The 24,290-nt window shown below is 50.0% G+C and overlaps 9 protein-coding genes across 9 annotated transcripts; 6 read left to right on the forward strand and 3 right to left on the reverse strand.

The window, feature by feature from the left end:
- Nucleotides 1–345: 345 nt before the first annotated feature.
- J7337_010235 (uncharacterized protein) lies at nucleotides 346–1,332 on the forward strand (the record flags this gene model as incomplete). Its single annotated transcript, XM_044827821.1, has 4 exons — nucleotides 346–504; nucleotides 567–741; nucleotides 800–1,021; nucleotides 1,073–1,332. 4 exons carry the CDS (start codon nucleotides 346–348, stop codon nucleotides 1,330–1,332), a joined length of 816 nt encoding a protein of 271 aa, XP_044676375.1.
- Nucleotides 1,333–2,008: 676 nt separating this feature from the next.
- Nucleotides 2,009–2,650, forward strand: J7337_010236 (uncharacterized protein; the record flags this gene model as incomplete). The annotated part of the gene is made up of 1 exon (XM_044827822.1): nucleotides 2,009–2,650. The coding sequence occupies one exon, from the start codon at nucleotides 2,009–2,011 to the stop codon at nucleotides 2,648–2,650; it is 642 nt and encodes a 213-aa protein (XP_044676376.1).
- Nucleotides 2,651–3,268: 618 nt separating this feature from the next.
- J7337_010237 (uncharacterized protein) lies at nucleotides 3,269–5,039 on the forward strand (the record flags this gene model as incomplete). The annotated part of the gene is made up of 2 exons (XM_044827823.1): nucleotides 3,269–4,971; nucleotides 5,018–5,039. 2 exons carry the CDS (start codon nucleotides 3,269–3,271, stop codon nucleotides 5,037–5,039), a joined length of 1,725 nt encoding a protein of 574 aa, XP_044676377.1.
- Nucleotides 5,040–5,059: 20 nt separating this feature from the next.
- J7337_010238 (uncharacterized protein) lies at nucleotides 5,060–6,398 on the reverse strand (the record flags this gene model as incomplete). The annotated part of the gene is made up of 3 exons (XM_044827824.1): nucleotides 5,060–5,366; nucleotides 5,419–6,104; nucleotides 6,306–6,398. 3 exons carry the CDS (start codon nucleotides 6,396–6,398, stop codon nucleotides 5,060–5,062), a joined length of 1,086 nt encoding a protein of 361 aa, XP_044676378.1.
- Nucleotides 6,399–6,699: 301 nt separating this feature from the next.
- On the forward strand, nucleotides 6,700–7,084 carry J7337_010239 (uncharacterized protein; the record flags this gene model as incomplete). Its single annotated transcript, XM_044827825.1, has 2 exons — nucleotides 6,700–6,702; nucleotides 6,755–7,084. 2 exons carry the CDS (start codon nucleotides 6,700–6,702, stop codon nucleotides 7,082–7,084), a joined length of 333 nt encoding a protein of 110 aa, XP_044676379.1.
- A 955-nt stretch (nucleotides 7,085–8,039) lies between these two features.
- Nucleotides 8,040–11,738, reverse strand: J7337_010240 (uncharacterized protein; the record flags this gene model as incomplete). The annotated part of the gene is made up of 1 exon (XM_044827826.1): nucleotides 8,040–11,738. One exon carries the CDS (start codon nucleotides 11,736–11,738, stop codon nucleotides 8,040–8,042), a length of 3,699 nt encoding a protein of 1,232 aa, XP_044676380.1.
- Nucleotides 11,739–12,767: 1,029 nt separating this feature from the next.
- Nucleotides 12,768–13,758, forward strand: J7337_010241 (uncharacterized protein; the record flags this gene model as incomplete). The annotated part of the gene is made up of 3 exons (XM_044827827.1): nucleotides 12,768–13,156; nucleotides 13,231–13,406; nucleotides 13,457–13,758. The coding sequence occupies 3 exons, from the start codon at nucleotides 12,768–12,770 to the stop codon at nucleotides 13,756–13,758; spliced, it is 867 nt and encodes a 288-aa protein (XP_044676381.1).
- A 234-nt stretch (nucleotides 13,759–13,992) lies between these two features.
- Nucleotides 13,993–18,162, reverse strand: J7337_010242 (uncharacterized protein; the record flags this gene model as incomplete). Its single annotated transcript, XM_044827828.1, has 1 exon — nucleotides 13,993–18,162. The coding sequence occupies one exon, from the start codon at nucleotides 18,160–18,162 to the stop codon at nucleotides 13,993–13,995; it is 4,170 nt and encodes a 1,389-aa protein (XP_044676382.1).
- Nucleotides 18,163–19,011: 849 nt separating this feature from the next.
- Nucleotides 19,012–23,944, forward strand: J7337_010243 (uncharacterized protein; the record flags this gene model as incomplete). Its single annotated transcript, XM_044827829.1, is given in 5 exon segments — nucleotides 19,012–20,278; nucleotides 20,340–20,464; nucleotides 20,603–23,564; nucleotides 23,612–23,892; nucleotides 23,906–23,944. 5 exon segments carry the CDS (start codon nucleotides 19,012–19,014, stop codon nucleotides 23,942–23,944), a joined length of 4,674 nt encoding a protein of 1,557 aa, XP_044676383.1.
- Between the last annotated feature and the right edge of the window lie 346 nt (nucleotides 23,945–24,290).

The raw sequence follows: 24,290 nt of genomic DNA on the forward strand, positions 1-24,290 counted from the left end.
TCTGGGCCCATGCTGGAGTTTCCCGTCTCATTGCTTGGGACAGAATGCCTGTAGTGGGACACCAATGCAGCTAGGGAGCGATAGCCGATACAGCGCTACCGTATCTTATCTCGAGCCGAGTAGCGAGCAACACATAGCTGATGACAAATGAGGATGCGAATAGAGCTCACGAGACATGTAACTTATTGCGACTTGAAGACCGAAAGACTTTGAAACATCATGAGAAATATAAAAGTTGACGAAACCTGATTAAGTCGATCAACCCACTCCATACACCTAAGAACTCGAGCCTTGTTATTCCCATTCAGACTTATCGCCTAAACCCATCACGCACGACTCTCCAAGATGGTGGTCACTGACGATCAGATCACCTTCTTCAAGAAGAACGGATACTTGATTGTCCGTGACCTACTAGAACCAGACCAAGTCAAAGACTTGCAATTATGGGCCGAGGAAGTCCGAAACTGGAAAGCAACTGAAGATTCTGAATTCATGCCGTACGAGGTTTGCCATGACCCAAGTCGCGTTGATTCAATACGAAGCAACTAATTGTCGAATACAAATAGGAGGTCAACGACAAGGGCCAAACTGTTCTCTGCCGAACAGAGAACTTTGCCGATTGTCACAAGGGATTCAGTAATCTGCTTCGAAGTCCTAAATTGCTTGGCCTTCTGAATGATCTTGCGGAGGAACCTATGCTTTTGTTTAAGGAGAAGATCAATTACAAACTCGCTGGTAGTGGTAAGTAGATAGCCGGCAGAGACATACTTATCATTGTCTGGAACTGACCGTTTCAAAGGCGGGTTCGCACCTCACATTGATGCTGTTGCCTACACGCACATCAAAGATGTCAAACACTTGACGATTCTACTGAGTGTTGATCCATCTAATATCCGCAATGGTGGGCTGGAAGTTGTTGATGGAAGCCATGAAATGAATGTTCCTATCAACAAAGCCACCAACTGCATTGAGTCGAGTTGGGTTGACTCTCACACTTGGACGCCTGTTGAGCTAGAAGCTGGTAAGTTACCCATTTCTATATGTCTAATCCCATGAACTAACAATTTTTGAGGCGAGTTACTCATCTTCACTTCCTACCTGGCTCACCGCAGTGGTGCCAACAAGAGTAGCTCTGACCGCAAGGCGATCTATGCAACCTACAACCGTGCTTGCGAAGGGGACCTGCGACAGGGCTATTATGAGCACCGGAAACAGGAGTGGCCAGCTACGCACATGCGAAAGGCTGGGAAGTCTTATGAAGCGGGAGCATTGACTTATGGCTTCGGATCTCCTATGCTTAGTGTCGATGCCGGGAAGCAGGTTACATTCTAGGTGATTAAATCTTGAGCATACAAGAAGCTCTCGTTATCTATGCCAGATTTAATTTACCTTTCTTCTTAAATTATCAACTGTTCCTTAAAGTTTTCTCTCTAATGCCTGTTTAAGTTGTAAGTTGTAAGCTTAAAGGTCATAAGGCTAAAGCCTGGTATCTTAACGCGACATCCATGTGGCATTTACCTGCGTTCGTGATATCGTGTAATGGTGAATGCGGATTCTGCAGTTTCCACTGTACAATCTTATCAGTGAACTCTACACTTGGCATTCCACTGACTGCACCAAAGATCTTACATAGCGTTGCGACGTTGTCGCAACTACAGGGGTTCATTACCGCTAGTGCCCAGAATGTACTCCGTACTGTAAGCAGCAAATGGCTAGGGTGTTTGGCCCGTGCTACCCACTTGAAGCGACAAGCGAGAAGCGAGAGCCGAAAATCTTGAGATCTCGCAGATATCAAACAGAAGGGCAATCATTGGCTCTGAATCAATTGATAAGGCATGGCGAATGTATAGGTCCAGAGCGGCCAGTCAGCTAATTAAGTAGTAGCCCTTGTGCAAAGGCAAAAGTTTCAAGGGTTAGTTTATAACTTGGACTTGATTTCCCACCACGCCAACCCTTCAATTCAACAGATTGATAACCATCACTGGAACACCTACATCGTCACGCAGCTATGGAACTTCCAACAGTCCCCACGCCATCTTCAGTGGCAGATTATGTCATATCTGTTCTCCAAGCCTCCGAAAACACTCCCTACATCGGAGAACCTATCTCTCAACTCCAGCATTCCCTCCAATGCGCTGCTCAAGCTGCCTCTGCTTCACCACCAGTGGACGAAGCTACACAAATTGCGGCGCTACTTCACGACATCGGCCAATATGCACCAGCCAAAGACCTCCGCAAACTCACCGGCGGAGAAGCCAGAAACCTCGGTGGGCAAGCAACGGGCTCAAGCGTCGGTAGAGTCGGCCATGAGACCTTAGGTGCACAATTCGTCCTTGCGCTTGGCTTTTCTGAGAAGGTAGCGCGTCTGGTGGAATCACATGTTGCTGCGAAGCGGTATTTGTGCGTAGTGGATGAAGGGTACTTTAGCAAGCTTTCTGACGCAAGCAAGAAGAGTCTTGCTTACCAGGGCGGGCCAATGAGTGATGATGAGAGGGATGCATTTGGTGCTAATGAGTGGTGTAAGGAAATGTGCCAATTGAGGATTTGGGACGACGAAGCCAAGATTGAGGGTCTTGAGGTTAGGGACTTAGAGAGCTGGAGATCGGTGTTGAAACGACAATTAGAAGTAAAAAAGGGCAACATGATTTAGGCATATAGTTATGTATGTTATTCATAAGTTGTTCAACTTATGAACATTTTTATCCACTTGAACAAGATCATAAGCGTCAACAAGAGAATAATCTAATCAGAACCTTACCTCTTCATTCCAGGAGAATAAAAATATATCAAGGCAAATCATTTAGCATATAATATGAAACTCAGCTGAAAGGGCAATTACTATGAGGTTATACCTATATAAATAATTGTTCATAAGAGTCCTGTTTCTACTCTGTACTTGTTAGCATATTGTTAAATATATTCCTTTTTCTTTCTGTCTGCAGGGTAGTTTTGCATCCTGAGGTTATTTCAACCAGATGTGGGGAAAACGCCAAAGCAGATAAGATAAGTAAGTTGGACGGGGAGATAGAAGGATGTCGCTTATAGATAAGAGTCGTCGCTTGCAGATAAGCCCCGCAACCTGCACTTCTCCTCTAAGCCAATCAAACACGCACATGGTCATCGTCAAGGGTTTGATCTAATCGCGAGATCTCATTTCGCGCGAGGCTAGTGATTGGGGATGGACGATATCATGAACCTTTACATCTCGTTACGAGCACTGTAGCGGAATCTCGGCACGTAGCCGACCCGTGTTGACGCTACATCGAACATGCAGAATACGAGACATCAAGGCTATCGTGGTCGGGTCCGGAGTGGCTGTCTCACTTGCCGAGCTCGCAAAGTCAAGTGCGATGAGGCCAAGCCCGTCTGCAACAACTGTACGAGATTACAACGCCAATGCACATACAAGCCTCGGAGGGTCTTCCGGCAAACTGCCAGCGCCGACAACTCGCCACCAGGTCAACCATTATCACTTCAATTTGAGGGTAGCCCCCAAGCGTTGGAGGCACATGACACCAACCAATCCCATTCAAGTCTGTCACTCACCGATGATTATGAGAACCAAGGATCATCGAAGGTGCTCTCGACCGAGAGAACGAACCAAACTCCTTTTCTATACGAGGGCAGAACAAATGTCGATGTTACTGCTTGCTTACAGAAAGCTCTTCAATACCGAAGTGCAGCCCCTATCGTGGATGAGAACTACGAGCGCGATGAGTCGCCGTTGAACTTGATATCACGGGATATCGAGCTGACGACTACACTCGACATCCTCACCCTCCGTACCCAGTCCCCTTATATGACGGAACTCTTCCTCGAGACAGTGGAATGCCCTGGTATCACACCATTCGATCCTCTCAACTGGAAACTCGCCAAACAGCATATTGTGCATCTTGGAAAGTCATGTCTAGCCATTTCTTCCGGCATCACAGCTGTAGCGACTCTATGCAGTGGACAGGTCTTTGCACTTTCGTCGTCTGAGTCCCTCTCCCGCTATCACCCCGCGAGGAAGAATGTTGAAGAGCTTCTGGGAGATGGCGAGAAAGACTTTGACTTTGTTTTAGTGGCAGTCTTTCTGCTGTGCATGTTTGAGCTGATTCACTCTGGAGATATCACACCTTACCTGAGAGAACCAAGCCGAATCTTCACACGGAGGCTACAAGCTTGGGCACAAACTCAAACTACCTACTCGGAGCTTTCCACGCGCATAGTAACTTGGCTAAAGATTCTTTACTCAACTTCCTTTCGAGGTGGAGCAATGGGCTTGCTATCTGAAAGGGTAGTCAGTCTTCTCCCAAATTTCGCTGGCCCAATACCAAACCTCCGACCTCCCGTTGACCAAGAGCCAGAGATATCCAATCATCTTTATGAGGTCTTAAGTGCTCCGATTTTTGACTTCTACTGCCAACTTCAAACACTGTCCGGAGAGATTGCCAAACTGTCACTTTACCATCGTTCACGGACGAAACGTAAAGACCAGCAGGAGGTAGTCGAGCGTATGGCGACTCTGAAGACCCGACTTCGAGCACTATGGGGAAGTCGGTGCGCCACACAGCGTCAGTCCCCGGAGCATTTGCGCTCCCAAATGGTTCCCCGGATCGCAGACATGATATCGAGTCTCATCAGTATCTGTGAGGCCGCATATCATGCTGAGTTCATTGATATAGGCAGACAGCTGGGTGACCCAGTATCCCAGTCGCCAGATTCTATAGAAGCATTGGATAGGATTAGAGAGATCGTGGAAAGCCACTGTAGTAGCGACGGCGAAGGAAGGTCGATAGCTATCAATGCCGGCTATTTGAGACCATTGTTTCTGTGCGCTATAGAGAGTACAGACAAGGAGCAGACCGACTGGGCGGCCGAGAATCTCGCCAAGATTCAGAATCGCGTATATCGGGCAGAGTTCTTTTCAGCGTTTGCTAAGGCACTTTCAGAGGCACAAACGCGCAACGACAGGAGGGTCACCTCGAGGTATTTCTGCATCTGGTATTTTGGAATCACGCCACCATTTCTGTAGGAGCGTGGTCAAAGAAATCTGAGTAAACAACTATTGCTCCAGTTACGACACTGCTAATAAAGCCTGGCTCTTCTCTCTCTCCAAAACCCCACTCTCAACCCACAGTTCCTCACTTTCCATCATTGACTTTGGTCGTTTTGGAGCCTTATCCTTATCTAGACCTGGTGAAAACAGTGACTCTTTCGCCCCGGCCTTTTTGAGAAGCTCCTTGCAATTAGCACAAGGAGGCATCAAGTTCTTCCAAACGTCACTGCTACCCCATTCTTCATAGTCGGGATACTCCGCCTTTTGCATGAATTTGCTTTTAAGAGCAAGGCCTGTCATTGCATTTCCGTTCTTAGTTTTATCTCTAGAAATGGATTAGCAACAGAACTTGGTCTCTGCAATGGAAGCACACGTACGGTAGGAATCTGATGGCGAATGGATACGTTTCGGCGCAGTTTCCATACGGGACCATGTTGCGACCGGCAAGGTCAGGATTCATGTTGGGAGCTGTCTTGTCTTTGAAGTCGTTGGCCTGAACCATGGGCACCTTCTGACATCTGAAGAGCATATCAAAACGGGCCTCTTGCGCTCGCTCCCTCCAAGCTCCCGAGTATGTCGTGTTTCTCTCAAATTTGTCTCCGGCGTTGGATGCCCCTAGAAAGTACTGGCCCCAATGCTGCTTGGTGCTGGGGTCCGTTTCGAGATACCATGTACATTGGAAAACATACGGCAAATCACCCTCGCCTTGAATACTTGGCGCCCATTTCCAACCTGTATCTGCTTCGCCCGCGATACGCGAGCACCAACGTCCGTAGACAGCTGTGAGAGGGAGGTAGAAGTTGTTTTTGTCAGCAGCAGCCGGCGCGGGTCCCAGGAGGCTGATGAAAAGCCCAAGTAGATCGTAAGGGCACCACCATTGCGGCATAGGGCCCAATGCAGGCTTTGGAGTATGCCTGAAGTACCAACCACTGACAATGAACCTACATGATGTTGCAACATCCTGGTTCCAGCTACTATCCATCAGTCGTGCAATATGCGATGATGGTTGCTTGGTTATGTCCTTGTACAGACTGCCATTCTCGAGCCTTTCCTTGGTGAGTAACTAAGTCCAAGTCCAAAAATGGAGTTAGCAGCATGCAATACTTACGAAAGAAGGGTCACGCGATTGTGAATATCCGCAAGGAGAGTACCCAATTCTTGATTTCCGGGTTGGACTCGAACTGCGTCTGCGGTCTCTCTCATCCATTTATAGATCTACTGCAGTATTAGTCTGAGCTATCCTGCCAGAGCCCAAAGTACACACCTTGTCTCTATCCCATTTGTAAGCGGCACGGAACCAACCTTCTCCAGGATTTGCCCAGTGAGGTTCCAGAAGGGCAAATGGTTGGGCTGGCATGCTTATGTTCTTGGGAGATGACTAAATGAATGTGCGACGAGCTCTGATTGTCAGAGATATTACTGTTCTCTGTGGATAAATAGAGGAGAGAAAGAGCAGATTCCTTTTAAGATGGCGGCATACAATTTCCCCTCTTCCTCTTGGGCAAAGGCACGTGATGAATATTTGCTCATAAATTCGGGCTCCCGCCCTTCATCTTTCGGATCAAACTTTCCTCTTGCAAGTACACCCGACCCCCCTCTTTCAGTTCCCGCCCCAGCCAGAGATACCGATTCGTTCAACCACTTCCAGCTGCACAAAGATGGTATGTACAAAGCAACTCCCCCTTGCAAAGCCTCCCCTAACCACCCCGCCAGTCTATCCCCGTAAATCTTGTCCCCGACGACTGGACCACCGACCCAGAGGAGATGGAAAATGACTTCTATTGGGGAACTAACGGGCAGGGTCGGTTGGCTGCAGCCGCTGTGGGTATCACCAATCCGGAAGGCCTCATGGTCAAAGAGAGGGAGGAGGGAGGAGACGCGTATCTGTTCCAGGACGCAAATGGGATCTACTTGTGGAGCATGCCTACGAATCAGGTGTACAAGTACACCAAGCCTACCAGTCGCGATGACATTCTAGCCGAGATGCGTAAGCCACCGGGTCGCGGAAAGACGGAACTGACGTTGATGCCTCGACGTTCTTAGATTGGTGCATGAGCAGGCTTCTTCTGTATGCACCTTGATCGGGATATAGGACACAATAAACCTTTCCACATGTGTTCCGTAGCATTTGTTACTGTACATTGACCGGTTTTGTAGCATGTCTCACAGATGCAATGTCTGCATACACAAAGTTCCATACATCGATCTTGGCATGCTCTTGGCCCAGATCGCCATTCTACACCAATCAGCCATGGCTCTATAAAGAATTGTGTGCCGCTGTAGTCAGTATAGAGATTTAAGTTGGCTGTCTGTACCACGAAGCAACGGCAGATACTGCCAGTCAATGGCTGAGACACGCATAAAAAAATCTGCCGTGTCTTACTCGAGTTACTCGAGCAGAGGCACAGCCATCAGCGGACTGCATATGCATTGGTAAGAAACGCAACACACCATCGTTGCGGCTGCTACTATGCTGCAGGTAATCGGGCCGTGGGGGATCTGCAGCTCGCAACAACATCATAAACATGGACACATACACGTCTGAAATATGATACATGCAAGTCTACAGATGAGGAAGTGTATGCAGTAGGACGAAAACGTCCTGTGAACGTGTGAGACAATTGCCCTACTGCCATATCGCTATATGCCAATTGTGCCAAACCCTTAAAGCGAGGTTCAAGACATTTTGGCCGAGGCGAGATGCAAGAGACCGAAAATAGAAATGAGGAAAAAGGAACGGGTACATGTAAATCTGCAATGCTCTTGCCACTGGTATTGTTGGACTTCGTCCCGCGTATCTCGCAGCTCCAACAGAGGTTGATGGTTAGATGGAACTCTTGCATAAGACAGTTCACTTGTCGAAATGAGGCGTTGTATGGATAGTATTCCTTGAAGGAAGTGACATAGACTCAGGAGAGATTAATGATCGTGATTACATAGTGGAATCGTGACAGTTGAACGTTGATACCTTCAGACTACATCCTTCTTTCCATTCTCCCTAATGCTTAACTACTTCAACAGACAGATCAGGATTCTGCACTATCATCACATTAGGCTCCACTAGGTCGAGCGCAGGATTTCTACAATATCTCGCCCGAGACCGAATAACCGCAGTTTTAGTTCCAGCAGGAGGATTGATACTGGCCAAGCCAAGCAGAAAGCTCAGCTCAGGCACAGCCGGCGCCATGACCCAACCCTTCTCAGCTCTAGGCAGTAGGCGAATACGCAAGTAGTACCTGTTCTGGTTCTGATCATAAAACGTCGTTGGAATCACATTGAAGCGTAGATTGGTCAACATGTGTGCGCCAGGTCCCGTGTAATTCGACATCAAAGCATAGGTAGCATCGTTGGGTGAGCCCAATGTGATGTCAATAGTGACTTCCATGAGGAGGTACTGATTGATCTCGCTCTGCTTCAGGACGATAGAGAAGATGAGGTCCTGGGGAAGATTCCATCTGTCGAGAACGATCTGGCTCTTATTGCCGATGCCAGCCTGGTTGCTGCTGACTCGCATCAGAAATCTAGGTGCTGATGCTGGCTCAGAACCAGATGGCTTGTCTTTGAAGTGGCGGGGCCCAACTTCGCTCCCATGGGTGATGGAGGGGCTGTTGTCTGTATCAATGACATCTTGCCCTCGATGAAGCGGCATCGCTCGAACATGAGGTGAGAGGTAGTTCGAGACAATATCCAGCGGAGAAATATAGTCTTCAGCTCTCGTGAAGCTATCCTCACGACCTGTATCGTTGTAATCATCCTCATCATGTGGCTCATTCCCAACTGGCGCTGCAGAGACGTCTGCACCTGGGACAGAAAGCTTTTTGAGCCTAACAGCCTCCATCATGTTGATAGTTCTCAGCTCCGGGCTTCCGTCTCCCATGTCTGGGGGAGCCAGGTCTGCTATCGCCTGCACGGCCATAGCACGGTCAGCCATGTTGATGGTCAAGTTATAAATAGGATCATTGAGCTGCATAGCAAACAGTGCAGAAGTCGAAGTGTCATCCACAAAGTAAGATATACCAGATCCCTCTGGCTTCCCCATCTTATCCCGCAACACTTCGAGCTGCAGGTCTGCAAAGGCGGGCAGGCGTAGTATACGCAAGTCATTGAGACTTTGACCGCGGATAGAGTTCCACGTGAAGATGTTCTTTTCTGTGGTTGGACTGTATGTAACTTCTTTGAGCGCCTTGTGTCTGTCCTTGTCTGTCTCTCTGGTGGCCTGGTCAACCGTATACTGCCGTCTGATATCGACCTTGATCTCCTCAGTGTTTAGACCACGAGCAACAGCGAACCGCTGCTGATGAGCCGGCTGTGTAAACACAAGAGATGAAAACTGCGCAGAGCCAGGGACTCGGTCCATGAATGCCATCATAACACCATCTGCGACAATCTCATGTCGTAGAAGTGGTGCCCCGGCAGGAGGATCTTGGCTAGCAGCTCTGAGGGCGCTATCATCGGGTAAGACCTCGACGCGAAGATCTGGGAACATTGTCACCAGGTCTGAGCGGAGATAGAAACCGTAAGCAGGAATCTGGACACGATGGGCCATCCCATCTGGCGTGCGACCGATGTAGTCATTGAGTGCTTTCTTGATAGCGACTCGATCCTCATCAGTACCGAAATGGTTACCGAGGGATAGAGCGCCATCAATCAGAGCGTCGACCCAGTTCTTGTCGATATGGAAGAAGCGCAGGTTCTCTTCCTGCAGGTAACTTGGATCAGGTATAAGACAGTGCGCTGGCACACCCACGAGAAACATACGGTCAATCAGCCACGAGAGCACAGTCATCCAGTCTGAGGACTGCGGATCATTGGTCTCATCGTATGGGTCACCGGATCGACTTGCAGCCAGTTTGCGAACAGAGTCGAGCGCAGCAGCTGGGTACTTGTCCTGAAAGAGAGGAGACTCGAATGAGAGTGTTGGTCGATCACGACGTTGGAGCTTCTTGTGGTGCCATCGCTTCTTGGCCCCTCCATGTCTGAACCTGGGAATGCCAGGGTGTCTTCTATCAGGAGCATCCCCGGGCACTTGAGGCTCCGAACCACGTTTTTGGAGATGGATGTCAGCAAGACCCTTCACCATGGACGCGAGGTCCTGCAGGAGATCGTCGCGAGTACGAAATGCAATATCCTTGACATCTTTCACAGCATTGATCTTGACATGTTTCGCTGCGGCGGCATGTACCGCAGTTCTGACACGTCCCAGCGCCGCGACAAATGCTTGATCGCCGAGGGCCATAGTACGGCCAACCTGCCAGGCGACAGAGTATGTCACATCCATTATGCCTAAATTCTTATCAAGGATCTTCAAGTCCACACCCGAGGTTGAGCACTTGGTCAAATGATCCAAGGTAGGCACGTACGTGGGAGTAAATGGGCCTCGATAGAGCGCCACAGTTGCCTCGCCTGTCTGAACGCGGTATTTGACCAAGGTATACCCATCGCTCAGACGACGACCAACAAGTTGTTGGGACTTGTCGTTAGATGCTTTGAGAGGGGCTATAATTTCATCTGGAGCCCGTAACACGCTTAGTGTGCGACCAAGGTTCTCAAAAGCATCTGGAACATTGAGTGTATTTGGTGGCAGTACTGTGTAGTTCCAGCTGTACAAAGAGCAGAGCGCCACGTATCGGTGGTCCTGGCTCGGATAGCTCATGGCTTCCACGCCTTCAATAGAGACGAGATGTGCGCACATGGTGGTCGGAATGACATTGTCAAGTGGCCCAGATCTGTTGCCGACGACGATGCTAAAGACAGCTGTGTCCTCAACACCAGCGAGAGCCATGCCAGAGCCGTTGATCTTGCGCACGTGGGAAAGATACTTATACTGGGATGTATCTGGTCCACTGCCCTTGACGCGATTGCCTTTGTCATCAAAGGTCGAGAAAAGGCTGGTGAACAGCTCTGGATGCACAAAGATGAAGTCTCCACGGCTATTCTTCATAGAAGCTGGACCAAGGCTACTCGTGACGGGCGTCGTAACCTCGGACTTTAACTTCCACAAGTCGTCGATGCTCATGTTGACCGTCATTGTGGACGATTGCTTGACCGGTTTGAGAACACCATCACTGGTATTGCTGAACAGACTGCCTGAGCCATCAAGATCCTCCGGGGGCAGACGAAGTTCATCTTGGGCGAATGCAAGAACGACAAGCCACGAAACACGATTGCGCGGTATGTTGCTAGCTTTCTCCGCGCCCAAGGCCACTCTATTCATCTGCGCCTTGAGAGCCTTGTTGCTCCCGCCCTTTGGGCTCCCCAGTCTCTCCCACGGGAGATGCGGATCCGTCAAGACGACATGCGGCAAGATCCTATGATCATCACTGTACCCCGCTGGAGGATATGTAGAGTGAATGCTGCCATCAGGGAGAGAAAATTGCGGTGCATCAACGTAGAAAGGCTGCTCTGCCTCCAAGTTGAGCTCATCCCCGTTTGCCTTAATGTTTTGCTTCACAGAGATGATGTGCTTGGGGCCCGCTTCAATGCCTGGGGCCCAGAATGAATTGAGCTTTTGTTCGCCTGGGGGCAATGGATCAATCTCATCCTCGACGACTTTGCCGTCTGCGAGGACGGTCACAGATTGAGTGGCGCTGAGACGGGACTCAGGGCGATTGGCAGCGACGATACGGCGAGAATGCCGTATTGTCAGATGGCGAGGAGAGTCTATGCGTGTACTCTTGCCCCCAGGATAGATGCCCATGATGTCTTGTCACTCAGTTGTGAGTGAGATTGTGTCTAGTGGAATTGGCCCAGAAGGCTTCTTAGATGGAAACTGAATGAGAGAATCTTGAGAAGCAGTTGATTGTAATAAAAGTGGGCGATGAAGCTGGCGAATATTGATTGCACGTTGCCAGTCAAGAAAATCGAAAACCTCTTTTGCGCAATAGCTGCATCAGCCATCAAGGAAACGATTACGCCTCCGAACAACAATTGAACCGTTTGAAGCAATTGTCTCGATCGCATTAACGAGGCGTAGGTGCCGAAAAGCATGTCCTTGGCATCAGAGGCCGATCGTTTTTCGATATGCAGCCAAGAGACCACTGATGCACATTTTCATAGACTTTGTGATCGTCACTTCTCATGCAAGAGGGGTGTCTCTGTAATTCAAGCACAGTATAGGCAAGCAGCATGAGCCTATCGGATGACAACCCCAGAGACATGACATGCGTAACACCAAAATTGTCCCGACCGTCAGATGCGGCCCGAGCGGGGCAGAGTGCCAACGAGATCGAGATATGCAACCGATCCCTAATCAAGCAAGGACCATCGGGAATATGATCTGATCTGATATGCAAGAGACACAAACGGGACTTGTCAAGTGAAACATGCGTCAGGAATCATTCGGACCGACGCCACCTCGCACCAATGCCAACGTCTTTACTGCGACACGTTTCACATGCCTCAGTCACTGTACTCAAGCTACATGAGGTATTGGCGGCAAGGCGATCAAAAGTCCTTGGAGTGACACAGGAGCGGGGTGAAGCCATCTCCAGAGTAAAGGTTGCTCAGCTCATGCACTTCAGACGCTGTGCTTCAGTGGCGTGTTATGAAGCATGCGTCCTGAGAGAACATCAAAGACCACGACGAAAGGATGAGTAGCTATGAGGAAAGAGGAAAGAGGAAAGATGAAGGGGTTATTGGACCACCCACCCAAACTTACAGAAGGGCTCATCAATTCTCCTCGAACCTGGAGCTTCTTACGCTAGACTGACACTCAATCAAGTTGATCATGGCTCCCATCACTGCTATCATCGACAAGACCAGCGCCGATGATAGCGTCATAAAGCTCATCTACGCTACGGGGAAAGCTCAGCTTGGCCTTTCTCTTTGGTCAGGCACAAAGGATGCAGACCCTGAAGCCCCAATCCAACCTCCCCAGGAAGTCGGGAATGGCCAGTACATCCTCAACCCATCTCAGATGGCGAGTATCAACTTCCAGGGTGTAGAGAGAGTCTTTACTCTTACAACAGAGAACCCGTTCAAAGTCACCCCACAAGACTTTCACAATATCTCAGAGATTTCCGAGTCAAAGCAGAAGACCCTGGCTAGCGTGCCAATTGGCAACACCACGCTCGCTGCCTGTAGAAACGAAGACAATGCCTGGGTCTACTACAGCAAGTAAGTAATACATCCATATGAGCTGGTTGTAAGTCGAGAGCAAGATCGTTAACAACCTTCAGTACCTACTTTAGTGGGAGATGCTTTATGGAATACAACCTCCAGACTTCACAGAGAACTGAACTTGCAGGGACCTTTGGTCTCTGGATCAACTCCTTCGCCGCTGCTTATTACGATCCCGCCACTGATAGGCGATGCCTTATCTACGAGACAAGCTCCCTTGTAGAGTTCGTCGTCGGCAGTGACCAACGTAAGGATCCCATTCCCATGCTTCAATGAACTCTACTCATTACTGTACAGCTGCCTCAGCAATACAGCAAGCATCTGACATGCAACGAAATACGCCAGTGGGCGTTGTATTTGAGAACGGCAAGGTCTTTCTTTACTACTGCGGGAGAGGTGATTCTGGTGGCATTCGGCGAACTATCAAAACGGAAAATGGGTGGCAGAATTCTACGCTGATTGACAGTCGTACTATTTCGCAGGATAGCCAGCTTACTGTGGTGCGGGCTAATGGTATCAACCATTTATTTTTCGTGGCCAGAGATCAGACTGAGGATGAGGAAGAATACTTTGTACACTATCCCGATGAGATTAGTTAGTTGACATAGCTGTTCATATGAATTTAGTGAGACTTATGCATGAGAGCTGAGATCGGTACAGAGCACTTTGTGAATGAAGGAAACACTAAGATCGTATTTTAAGTCACGCACGAAGGATTGAAAGCAATATACAGTGATAAGACCATTCATTTATACCAAGATTGGTAGAAATTCTCAAACATATTCCATTTTGATCATAACTTGCCGGATTAGAAGTAAATACAAAACAACATTTCATGCATTCTGAGGATTGCTGGGAGCAACAATAGGGTTTCTCAACTGCAAGTACCCCTCAACAGCAGCGTACGGTCCATCCTGAAACCCAGGCTTTATCAAATCACCCTTCTTCTCAATACCAAACGCATTAAAAACAGCCCCGGGATCTTCATCCCCCGCCGTAGCCTGCCCCTCAGCATACGGCTGAAACCAACTCCAGTCTCCTCCACCAAGAGAAGGCAGCAGCAAGTTACGCTTCGGCATGTCCCGAGAGTTCTTGGTTGTCAGCTTCTCAGCTTCAAGATATCCTGGCACGTCATTGACGGGCATAGTCAATGGTCCTGCGTGGAAGAAGGCTGTCATGGTGTCCATGGCCTTTTGCCACGTCCACGGGGGGAGGAGGAGCTCTGCTGCTGGGAGGAATGAAGAGTATGCGTGGATGGGGGTGAAGGGATCTAGGATGGCGCCGAAGATTGACATTTGGGCGTTGCGTTGGCTCTCGTAGGCTTGAGGCTCAACGGCGGGAGTGGAGCCAGAGAATGGGGGCTGCCAGAAGGGACTAAAGATGGGATACTGTTCGGTATCAAGACGGATCAATGGCTCAGTGGAGTTACCGTCTGGAGCGAAGAAGGTCTTGATCTTATCATAGTTCAGCTGGTCAGACCCAGGATCCGCGGTGTCAAAGTAACCGACAAGTCCATCATAGCCAGCCTCTTCATTACCGAGGCGCAACTGAAGTTCATAGTAGGGAGTCTTGTCGTCAGGATCCGATGGCTTCAGCAGTGTGCGCTCAGGATCAGCAACCTTGGCCTGAGTGCTCTGGATGTCAAGAGATGGCCCGCTCAGCTCAACAGACCAGCCAGTATTAACGAGCGCAAGTGGCTTTCCTACAATAGAGTTGAGGAACTGAGCGTAGGAATCAGGAGCTGGAGGTAGTTTCTGCTGCGCTGTGGTGATCATACCCCAGAAACCAAGAAGATATTTCGGATCAGCCAGCTTGGAGATGAGAATATCAAGCTCGCGCGTATCAGGCGTGGGCTGTGTATCTGTCTCAGGGCTGAAGGGTAACCACTTGGGTGACTGCAGAGTACCCAATGGCCCACCGACACGAACCTCGCGGTAGAAAGTACCATCGGGGAGGAAGATCTGAATGCCGTAGTCGGCATAGTTGGTAATGACCCATCCCCATATCGGGGTCTCCCACTCCGTAACAGGGCGCCACGTCGCAGGTCCCGGGCTACCACTCGGGTCATCAGAAATACGCCTGACAAACTTGGCATTGATACGCGCCGGCTGATTCATCTGCGGGGGCAACTGCAGAAACTCAGACTGCTCCGGGTTATCCTTGATCACCGTATTGGCATACTTCTGCCCATCTATTGTTACCTCCTGTGGAGCATAAAAGTTGCTTATGCAGGGATAAATAGGCGGTGGACCATCAATCCGCGGTCGCTGATCAATGGCCATGAGGGACTGGCCAAACTTGTCGATGACGTTGAACTTGCGGAACCGAAACTGGCCGTGTGTAACGGGCTTGAAGGGGCAGTGATCGCTGTCGGTGAAGTTGACCAGTGCGGCGTACGGGGTAAGCGCTGAGTTACCGTCGATGAGCTGGAGTTTATCCCCTGTTAAGCCAGCGGGTTCGAATTCCGCCGCCTTGAGGACAGAGCTGGACTCTCCGTTTGAGTCGACGACCTTGTTCTCGGGCTTGAGATGACTGCCCTCTGCTTGGGTGACGAGGCCACTGGTGAAGCCAGATAGTGGCGAAGAGAGATAAGAGAGTTCACTGATGTTGGCTAGGAGATTCTCTCGATCTTCTTCTGAGAGGTACTCATCAAGGATGCTTGGTGGAGTGTTTTGGAAAAGCTGCTTAATCTTGGCACCAAGAGCGAAGCTGGGCTGAGGCAGAATTAGGACACGGCCAGACAGGACGCGAAAATCCTGCTTTTGAGCACTTGAAAGAGCTTCCCAGAGTGGCGGAGGAGTCTCACTATCAGATGGAACTGTAATACCGTATCTGACGAGCTTGTTCTCCGAGTGGCGCGCGGTGTGTTCATCCAGACTCCAGAACTCAAATGGGATGTGGGTGTATTCTACCTCCCACTCAGCGTAGAGAGGAAACCATGGCTGCCTATCGCCCCACTGATCACGCCAACGCTCGTCGGTAGTCAACTGATCGTGGAATTGCGGGTAAAATTTGCCATTAGGTGGCTCACCAGAGACATCGCCGTCAGGTCGGAGGGCATGGAACTCTGTGATGAGCGCTCTGGCAGCTGCTGTCAAAACAGCCGGAATCCTTTCCTCCATCAGAGCCGAGATGGCGGTTAGTTTACCGGGTATAGCTTCGTGCAGAATGGTCTGATATGGCGCTCGGATGGACAGATTATCGAGATAATCAAGCGCCCAGCCAGACGGAATACCGCCAATGAGTACTGTAGGATCATTTCCACCGTAGAAGACAGGTTCACTCGTGGACTCGACCGTGGCCAAGAGACTATTCGCCAACAGATTCTTAACCTTCACTTCAAGATCTGTGATGCGCTCTTGGAGACCACTGATACGGGTTGAGATCCGTCCAGCTTCAGCCTTGAACGCTTCATTGTGGTCATTGCCCTGATTATCGCTCTGACCCAAATCACTGGCATATTTCCACCAGAGAGAAAACATGTCCCAGCGATACTGCAGCATCGCTCTGTTGCAAGAGTCAAGCAGGGCCTGAGTGAGGTTCAACTCATTGATCCTCTGAATGGCTTCTGGTTCAGGCTCCTTGGGCTGGTTTGTGCTCTTATCATCAGCCTCAGCGAAGAAATATCGCGTGCCGCCTGGTGAACGATCATAAGACCAATTGTAGACAGAGTCCTTGGCTTCCCTCTGTCCCTCAACGCCATCATCACGGGATTGTAGGAGAGATTCAAGAGCAAGGATATCTTCCTCCAGTTTGGCGACGTCCTCTGAATTACCGCTGGCGTCGCCGCGTGCATGGCAATACGCGAGCAACGCGTCCATTGGCGTTGTGCCAACTGCGACTGCGGCTTGTTTCTGATCGCGTAGGCGATCATTGAAGCCATCGGCAGGGACACTCTTGGGCTTGTTCTCGTGGTCCCAAGCGACATCGTACATGCAGCCATGACAGAGGATACGGATCTGGCTCTTGAGATCCATCCATGGGTCAGGATTTGCTTGGTCTGTTCCCTGGAGATTCATGAACAGCGACTGCAAGATCTCTCCATGAGTGAACTCGGCACCGGCTTTCCAAAGAGGATCAACGGTGTCTTTCCAATGCCACCCGAGGACGTAATAGCTTGCCTTGGCGTAGTCAAGATACGATGGATTTTCCTTATCTCCGTACTCAAAATTGTCCAAGATGCTGAAGACGTTGGCATTGTGCATCTGGAAGTCAGCAAAGAGCTGGTTTCCACTTCGAAGCAGACTGATATCCGGAGGTTCAGTAGCCGGGTTGGGATTCTCAGTCCACTCAGCAAGCGGAGTCTTGCGCCCGATGAAAACCTCAGCTTGCTCGTTGATGTTGACGTTATCGCCAGCATGCCCAAGCACGAAGGGCGCTACATCAGTCTGTAGATCTGTCTGGACGGGGATATCTTCTAAGGACCAAACATAGTCGCTCTCAACGACCCAAGCTTCATACTCGCGGTCCTTGAAAGCGTCTTTTGCACTGGTTGGCTGAATAGTATCCAGCTCAAGCTTTCTGATGACGATCCAGCGTGTCGGCGGCTGCAGAAAGTCTGGAGTTTGGTGGGGAGCGTCACTAGTCGTAGTGGACGCAGCATCAAGTCCCCGTCTCATTCTCTCTTTCTTTCTTCTAGACTCTGGTACAGAGCCTGTTGAGGAAACTCCCGATCTATAGAATCGGGGAAGTGTCCAGTGAACATAGACGCCATGACGGTGGCGGAGCGGTTTGGGCTCCGGACGACCGCCGAGGTCAGTCAAGCGTGAGTTGATAGACGCTGGGGCGGTATTGTGCAGAGCGACGTGGTTCTGGACATCGCTTTGGAGCAGGAAGCTATCAAGTCTCAAGAAGGTGTAGTTGGGCTGGGTGATGGGACAGATGCGAGCCGTGGTGTCTTGATCAGTGCCTGTACCGCATACAGCTGGATTGAGGACGAAGGCATCCAGTTGCATAGGCACCAGAGCGACTTCAAAGTCCTGAATTGCAGTATCTTCACTCATGGTTGTCAATGCGTGTAATTTGTCTCCGAGAAAAGATTGAGTCGAAAGTTGGCGACAACAAGGATACCAAACCTTCAATGAGGAAGCTTTGGTGTTCTAGCTTCCACGTCTTGGCCTGAGACCCTGTATCCATTGAAGGAGAAGCCGACTCAACTTACCTCATCAAGCTGGCAATCCGAAGTGGAAGCCGATTTCGTAAGCGATGGTTTCACATGGCTTCTCACCGTCCGTACCTTGATTTCTCAATGTCTCTCATCTTCCCTCCCCCTCTTTTCTCTCTCCAGGCCAAGACAACACGGCCCGTATCGGATGCACGACGGCGGATCTGGATCTACCTGCATTACTGTGTCACAACCCGTCCAACAATTGAGATGTGGGGGTACTTTGGCCTAAGCTGAACATCGCATGCAGCTTGCAGGCGAAATGGAGGTGCCGTGAGACATTTGCATCGACTTGTGCTCGTCTTACACCCCGCTTGAATTGAGTGCACATCAATTGATCGGCATGCACTTATCGGAATGTCCTGATGGTAACACCAGGTAACTGCTTTTGGGGAGAGCGGATACTGGGCATGTTTTTCGGGGTCTATCATGGTCCCCGTCACTGAGGAGCGACGAGAAACCGAGTTACTATGCTTTTCCCTACGTCTTTACCCTATTCGCTGCTTGTCTTCCTCTTTCCAGTTGAGTTACCCAACTCACTTCTTAACATTCCAATTCACAGCTTACCATTTTGACTTATTAGTACCCTTCACTCAGTTTCGCAGGGGAGGCTCCCACTACCTCCTGTATTCGGCCCTCAAGGATCAGACGCATTCATTGAGGCACTGCTTCTCTTTCAATTAGGAAGATGACTGTGTCTTCAGGCCCCAAGGATGCCAATAGCTCGGGCAGAGCGTTGGGGGCATCCGACGCTGGAAACTACAGCATTTACGCCAGCTCGGCAGGTCAACGTCCTGGAGACAACATCCAAATCCTGGCAGCAGGAACAAACTTGGATAAGTTCGTCGCTGGCTTGAACCCCAGCAAAGTCATCATCTTATCCGAAGCCCCAAGCCCAACTGCCAGTTTCGACGGCTCTGACGAGACCATAAAGTGGTTCCAGAACATTGATCCGGACGCTAGTGGCTCCGTCGCCGTCGATGACTTAAAGAATATCGAAAGCTTCCAATTCTCCCTTTCTCAGCCGTGGCCGCTTGAGTTCAGCTCAGCTAGCGATGTCCTGCTCTTCACATTCGGTTCAACTGGTCTTCTCGGTAGCGATGAGACCGGATCACGCATTGAAGCGCCGGGTATTGACCCTACCGGCAACATGTTGATTTGCGGTCTTGACTTTGCCAACATGAAAGACATCACCGGTATCAGAGTAAAAGATGTCTTTGAGAATGCCAATCAAGAAGGCATGACGGACTTTATCCCTCTTGCGGTCCTCGCCCTCGAGGTGACCCTGAAAAAGCCACCAGAGAATGCAAAGCCCATGAGGAACGCTCTATGGTTCGTCCCATCAGCGGATAAACGGCTTGAGACTCGTCTCCAGTTCCAGCTCTCGGACTTCGACGCATTGCAGGAGCTATTCTCAATTGCTCTGAAAGGTCTCGTCATTGATAGCGCAGACGTCGTCTACAAGAGCAAAATGCAATTGGGCGTTACGGAAAATGGCGAGATGCCTCTCTTCGCTGGTCAAGTGACTTTTAGCATCGACTGCTCCCTCAGCAGTGCTGGTAGTACAGTCTCGATGCTCGCCGGCGTTGAATTCACCGCTACCACGATTGACTTTACTTTCATGTTTCTCTCACCAGACCCTCTTGCCGGAATACTCCAATGGCTAGCTAGCCTCACCGACGATGAAGAAATTGAGACGGTTGTTAATAGGATTCTTGGCAAGGAAGAAGGTGGAGAAAAGGTTCTGCCCGCTGCAAACCTACGAAGACTGCGCGTTGGGCTTGATACAAGAAAGGATCCGCAGAATCCGAGACTTGGCTCTTTTTCCTTCGATATCGAAGTTTCTGCGAACTTTGGTCGTGGAGAGAGCAAGGACACCCCTGTCTTCTTGATCACGTATAACTGGAATCGATCTACCGGTACTTATGGTACTCTGTCTGGACAGTTGTGGAACAGTAAGTAATGACATGATCCTCTGCGCTTTCTGTGGCCTTTACTGATTCGAGTTATACACAGACTTTGGCGCATCGGATGACCTCGACTTGGAACCAGAGGGTGAGAAGTGGGCCATTCTCAAGCCCTTGACAGCTTCCCCAGCGTCTTCCATCGACATCGCCACTCTGATCCCCGGCCAGACTGTGGTCGATATCCCTGACACTCTGCCCTCCCAGATAACCCTTGCATCCATTGAGCTATCCCAAGAATCATTCTCCCTTCGCTGTCAAGCCACTGCAAACCCTCCAACTCCAGGCTCAGCCCCCTAACCCTATCTCGGCGAGGTTGTTCTGGCGACCTACTTCAACTGGGGCAGCAGCTCAGTCTTCACCTTTGACGTCGGGATTTCCGTCCTGATTGATCCACCAGAGGGTTCTGAGTTCGATCTCCCCGCTGCCTTTGTCGGAACTCTTGGCTACGATTCTTCCAACAAGTCTTGGGAGCTTACGGCTTCTATCAATGGATTGTACGCCGCAGCTCTGACTGAGTTCTTCCACGATGACGAGAAGGACCACGTTGGACCGCTGATCAATTCCATTGCCATCAACACTTTGTCCGTTGAGTATACGTACGAGAAACAGAGTGGCAATAACGCCAAATCGGTGGGAAGCACGTTCACTATCTCTGGTGACTTGGTCGTTGCGGGGCTGAGATTGAACCTCGACTTCAATTACACTTCTAACGGCTTTACATTCTCAGCGGCACTGAATCCCGCCGACCGGAATGCCACTATCGGAGATATCCTCACGGACCTTCTCGGATCTTCGTTTGACATCCCTGACTTTGTCTACGACACTCTGATAGTCGGTGACAACAAGGATGCCTTCAGCATTGATATCAATAAGATGAAAGACGCCGTCTCCGGCATCGAGTCATTCCAATTCCTTGCCACTCTCAATATTGGACATCTCCAGTTCCTCTTCTCCCAGCTCCATAGCACTGAATGGGGTCCCAAAGATCCATCCAAGAGACTATTCAAAGCAGCCATAAACGGCTTCGGCAACATGGAACTTGAGATTCCTCTTGTTGGTACACTGTATCAGCCACTCGATGAGCTGTACTTCCTATTCGTCCAGGACCCCAAGCCACCAAATAGACCCGGGCAAATGACAGGCCTGACGCGAGAGGATATGGGTCTCCTCAACAACGGCGTGATGCAAAAGGATCCGCTGCTTGTTGCTGACAAGATCAAGCCTGACCAGGCGAAACCAACTGACCTTCTTGTACCCTCTGGTTGTCACTTCGCTGTCATTATACGTAATGTCGCCAAGGGCGAGCGCGCGTGTCTGCTAAGCTATGGCTTCATGAAACCCAAACCTTCATCATCTCAAGCACTGGCCTCTAGTGCCGAGGAAAAGGGCAGAAGACGCACTGAGGAGGAGATGGATGATGGAGGCTCTAGTGCCCAGGCCCCATTCAAGAAGGATACCGGACCCATAGCCATCAGCAACGTCAGTCTGAAATACAAGGCAAAGACATTGTCTATCACTTTTGATGCGACGTTCCAGCTTGGACCGATTGGGTTCTCTCTTCTCGGCTTCACCCTCAACACCCGATTTAAGAGCCTCGATGAGCTGCCAACAATCAGTGTCAACATTGACGGTTTGGCGGCGTCCTTTGATCGACGTCCCCTCACAATCGCCGGCATCATCGTCCACGGTAATGACGGTGCCATGGACTACTACGCTGGTGGTCTTATCATCGGCTTCCGTCCTTATCAGTTCCAAGCAGCTGGCTTCTACGGAGTCATCACTCTCGCAAACAGCAACAGCTTCCAGAGTGTCTTTGTCTTCGCAAAGCTCAACGGCCCGCTCATGACACTTGCCTTTGCTGAGATCAGCGGTATCTGCGGTGGCTTTGGCTACAATAGCAGCGTTCGCTTGCCTTCTGTAGACCAAGTCTCGGATTTTCCGTTCATCAACAGCAGCCGTCTGAGCAACAACGACAATGCTCAACAAGTCCTTATGGAGCTTGTCAGTCCCGCCGGCGGCGGGTGGTTCCAGCCACTTGACAACACCTACTGGGGTGCCATTGGCATGAAACTCTCTGCATTCCGTATGCTGAGCGTCGATGCTGTTGTTGCAGTGCAGTTTGGTGACTCGGTGAAGCTGGGCATCTTCGCTGTAGCGACTTGTGATATTCCTTCAACCAACTCGCGACTTAAACTTGCCCATGCTGAGTTGGGTATCGCTGCTGTCTTGGACTTTGACTATGGCTTCCTCAAGATCGAGGCGCAGCTATCACCTCGCTCTTACATCCTTAGTCCCAACTGCCATTTGACTGGCGGGTTTGCCCTTTGCTACTGGTTCGATGCGCCTCTTGCCGATAGAGCCAGAATCGGAGACTTTGTCTACACCTTGGGCGGGTACCATCAAGCTTTCCACGTTCCTGTTGGCTACCCTAACCCCCCTCGGCTTGGTATTAGCTGGGACTTGGGCGGCGGCCTGTCGATCTCTGGAGAGGCATATTTCGCCATCACTACCAAGGCATGCATGGCTGGTGGACGTCTCCATGCTGCGTTTAAAGCAGGACCTCTCTCTGCTTGGTTTGATGCCTTCGCCAATTTCCTTATTAATTACCGACCCTTTTACTTTGACATGTCAGCTGGTGTCTCTGTCGGAGTCGGGTTCAGTATCGACTTCTGGTTTATCCACATTCGAATCTCAGTACAAATCGGTGCTGAGCTGTATCTCTGGGGACCACCTGTTGCTGGTCGCGTTCATGTTGACTTCTGGATCGTCGCTTTCGATATCAATTTTGGCAATCATCATCCCAAGATCGATCCAGTCAGCTTGTCAGACTTCTACGAGCTTGTACTCCAAGACTCGCCTGCATCTTCCTTTGCGTCTGCCACTTCCCTCATCACGGGCAAACAACAACAGGAACCCCTTGCAGCGTCGACATCTACCAAACCCAAGAACGAAGCACACAACTTCCTTGCTGAGTCTGGACTCCTGAACCCTGATGATCAGCCAGAGAAGGGACAAAACGACCCTTGGACCGTCCGGGCTGGCACATTTGTGTTTGTTGCGGAGTGCAAGATGGCCATAAACGGCGTTTCAACAAATAATAGTTGGGATCCAATCTTGCAGGGCAATGAAGTTTTCAGCAAGCCAATGGGTATGACAACGCCCATGTCTTCAATTCTACAGATCCAAATAGTCCATGAGGATGGAAGCAACCCTGAGGAGGATTGGCAATTCGAGAAATATACTCAGATGCTGCCGAGCGCTCTGTGGGCAAAATGTAAGTTTTGTGTATCCGCATCCGGATCTTTAGCTGACCCATTCTAGATGACCGCCGAACTGATCCACGCCAGAGTGGAAACAACGTCGCTGATTTACTCAACACCAACAATGGTAGCCCATCTCTCATGACAGGCGTGAGAGTCACTGCGCCCAAGCCAACCATGTCTCCAGACCCATTTCCAGCCTACAAGGTTGCGGATGCAGACCTCCAGGAGCTAACTGCTGAACGGAGTTTCCCTGGTATGGTTACGGCTGAGGATGCATGGGCTCCAGTCAAGCCAAATGATGATGTCAAGCAGAGGTATGAAGACATTCATGATGCTTGGGTAAGTCCTGCAGTGGGAGAAAAGGGCCAGCAAGACTTTGTGGGCACCTTAGCTCAGAGTTTGGGATGGGGGGATATAAGCCATCTGAAGACCATTGCTGGAATTCCTGAGAGACTGAAGAGGGGTTTTATGAATATGTATGTCGCGTCTCCGTTGGTGACTGCTTGAGGTTATTGATGGAAGATTGCATGTGAGGTTCGAAATTGTAAGCTGGTAGCAGGTAGTAATGAATTCATGGTTTTTCTATACTAGTTCTGATAGGTGCATGCACCATTGCGGTCCTAAATTTGATGAATCGAAAGCCATCTAAATGTCACCAGAGTCTTGTATACATGAGGCCATTTGGAGTTCAAGTTGTGTGGCCTCACGCCTTTGACTCGGCTTAAGTCATATAGTAG

This window comes from Fusarium musae, chromosome 8 (genome assembly GCF_019915245.1).
Source record: "Fusarium musae strain F31 chromosome 8, whole genome shotgun sequence".
Classification (NCBI taxonomy): Eukaryota; Fungi; Ascomycota; class Sordariomycetes; order Hypocreales; family Nectriaceae; genus Fusarium; species Fusarium musae.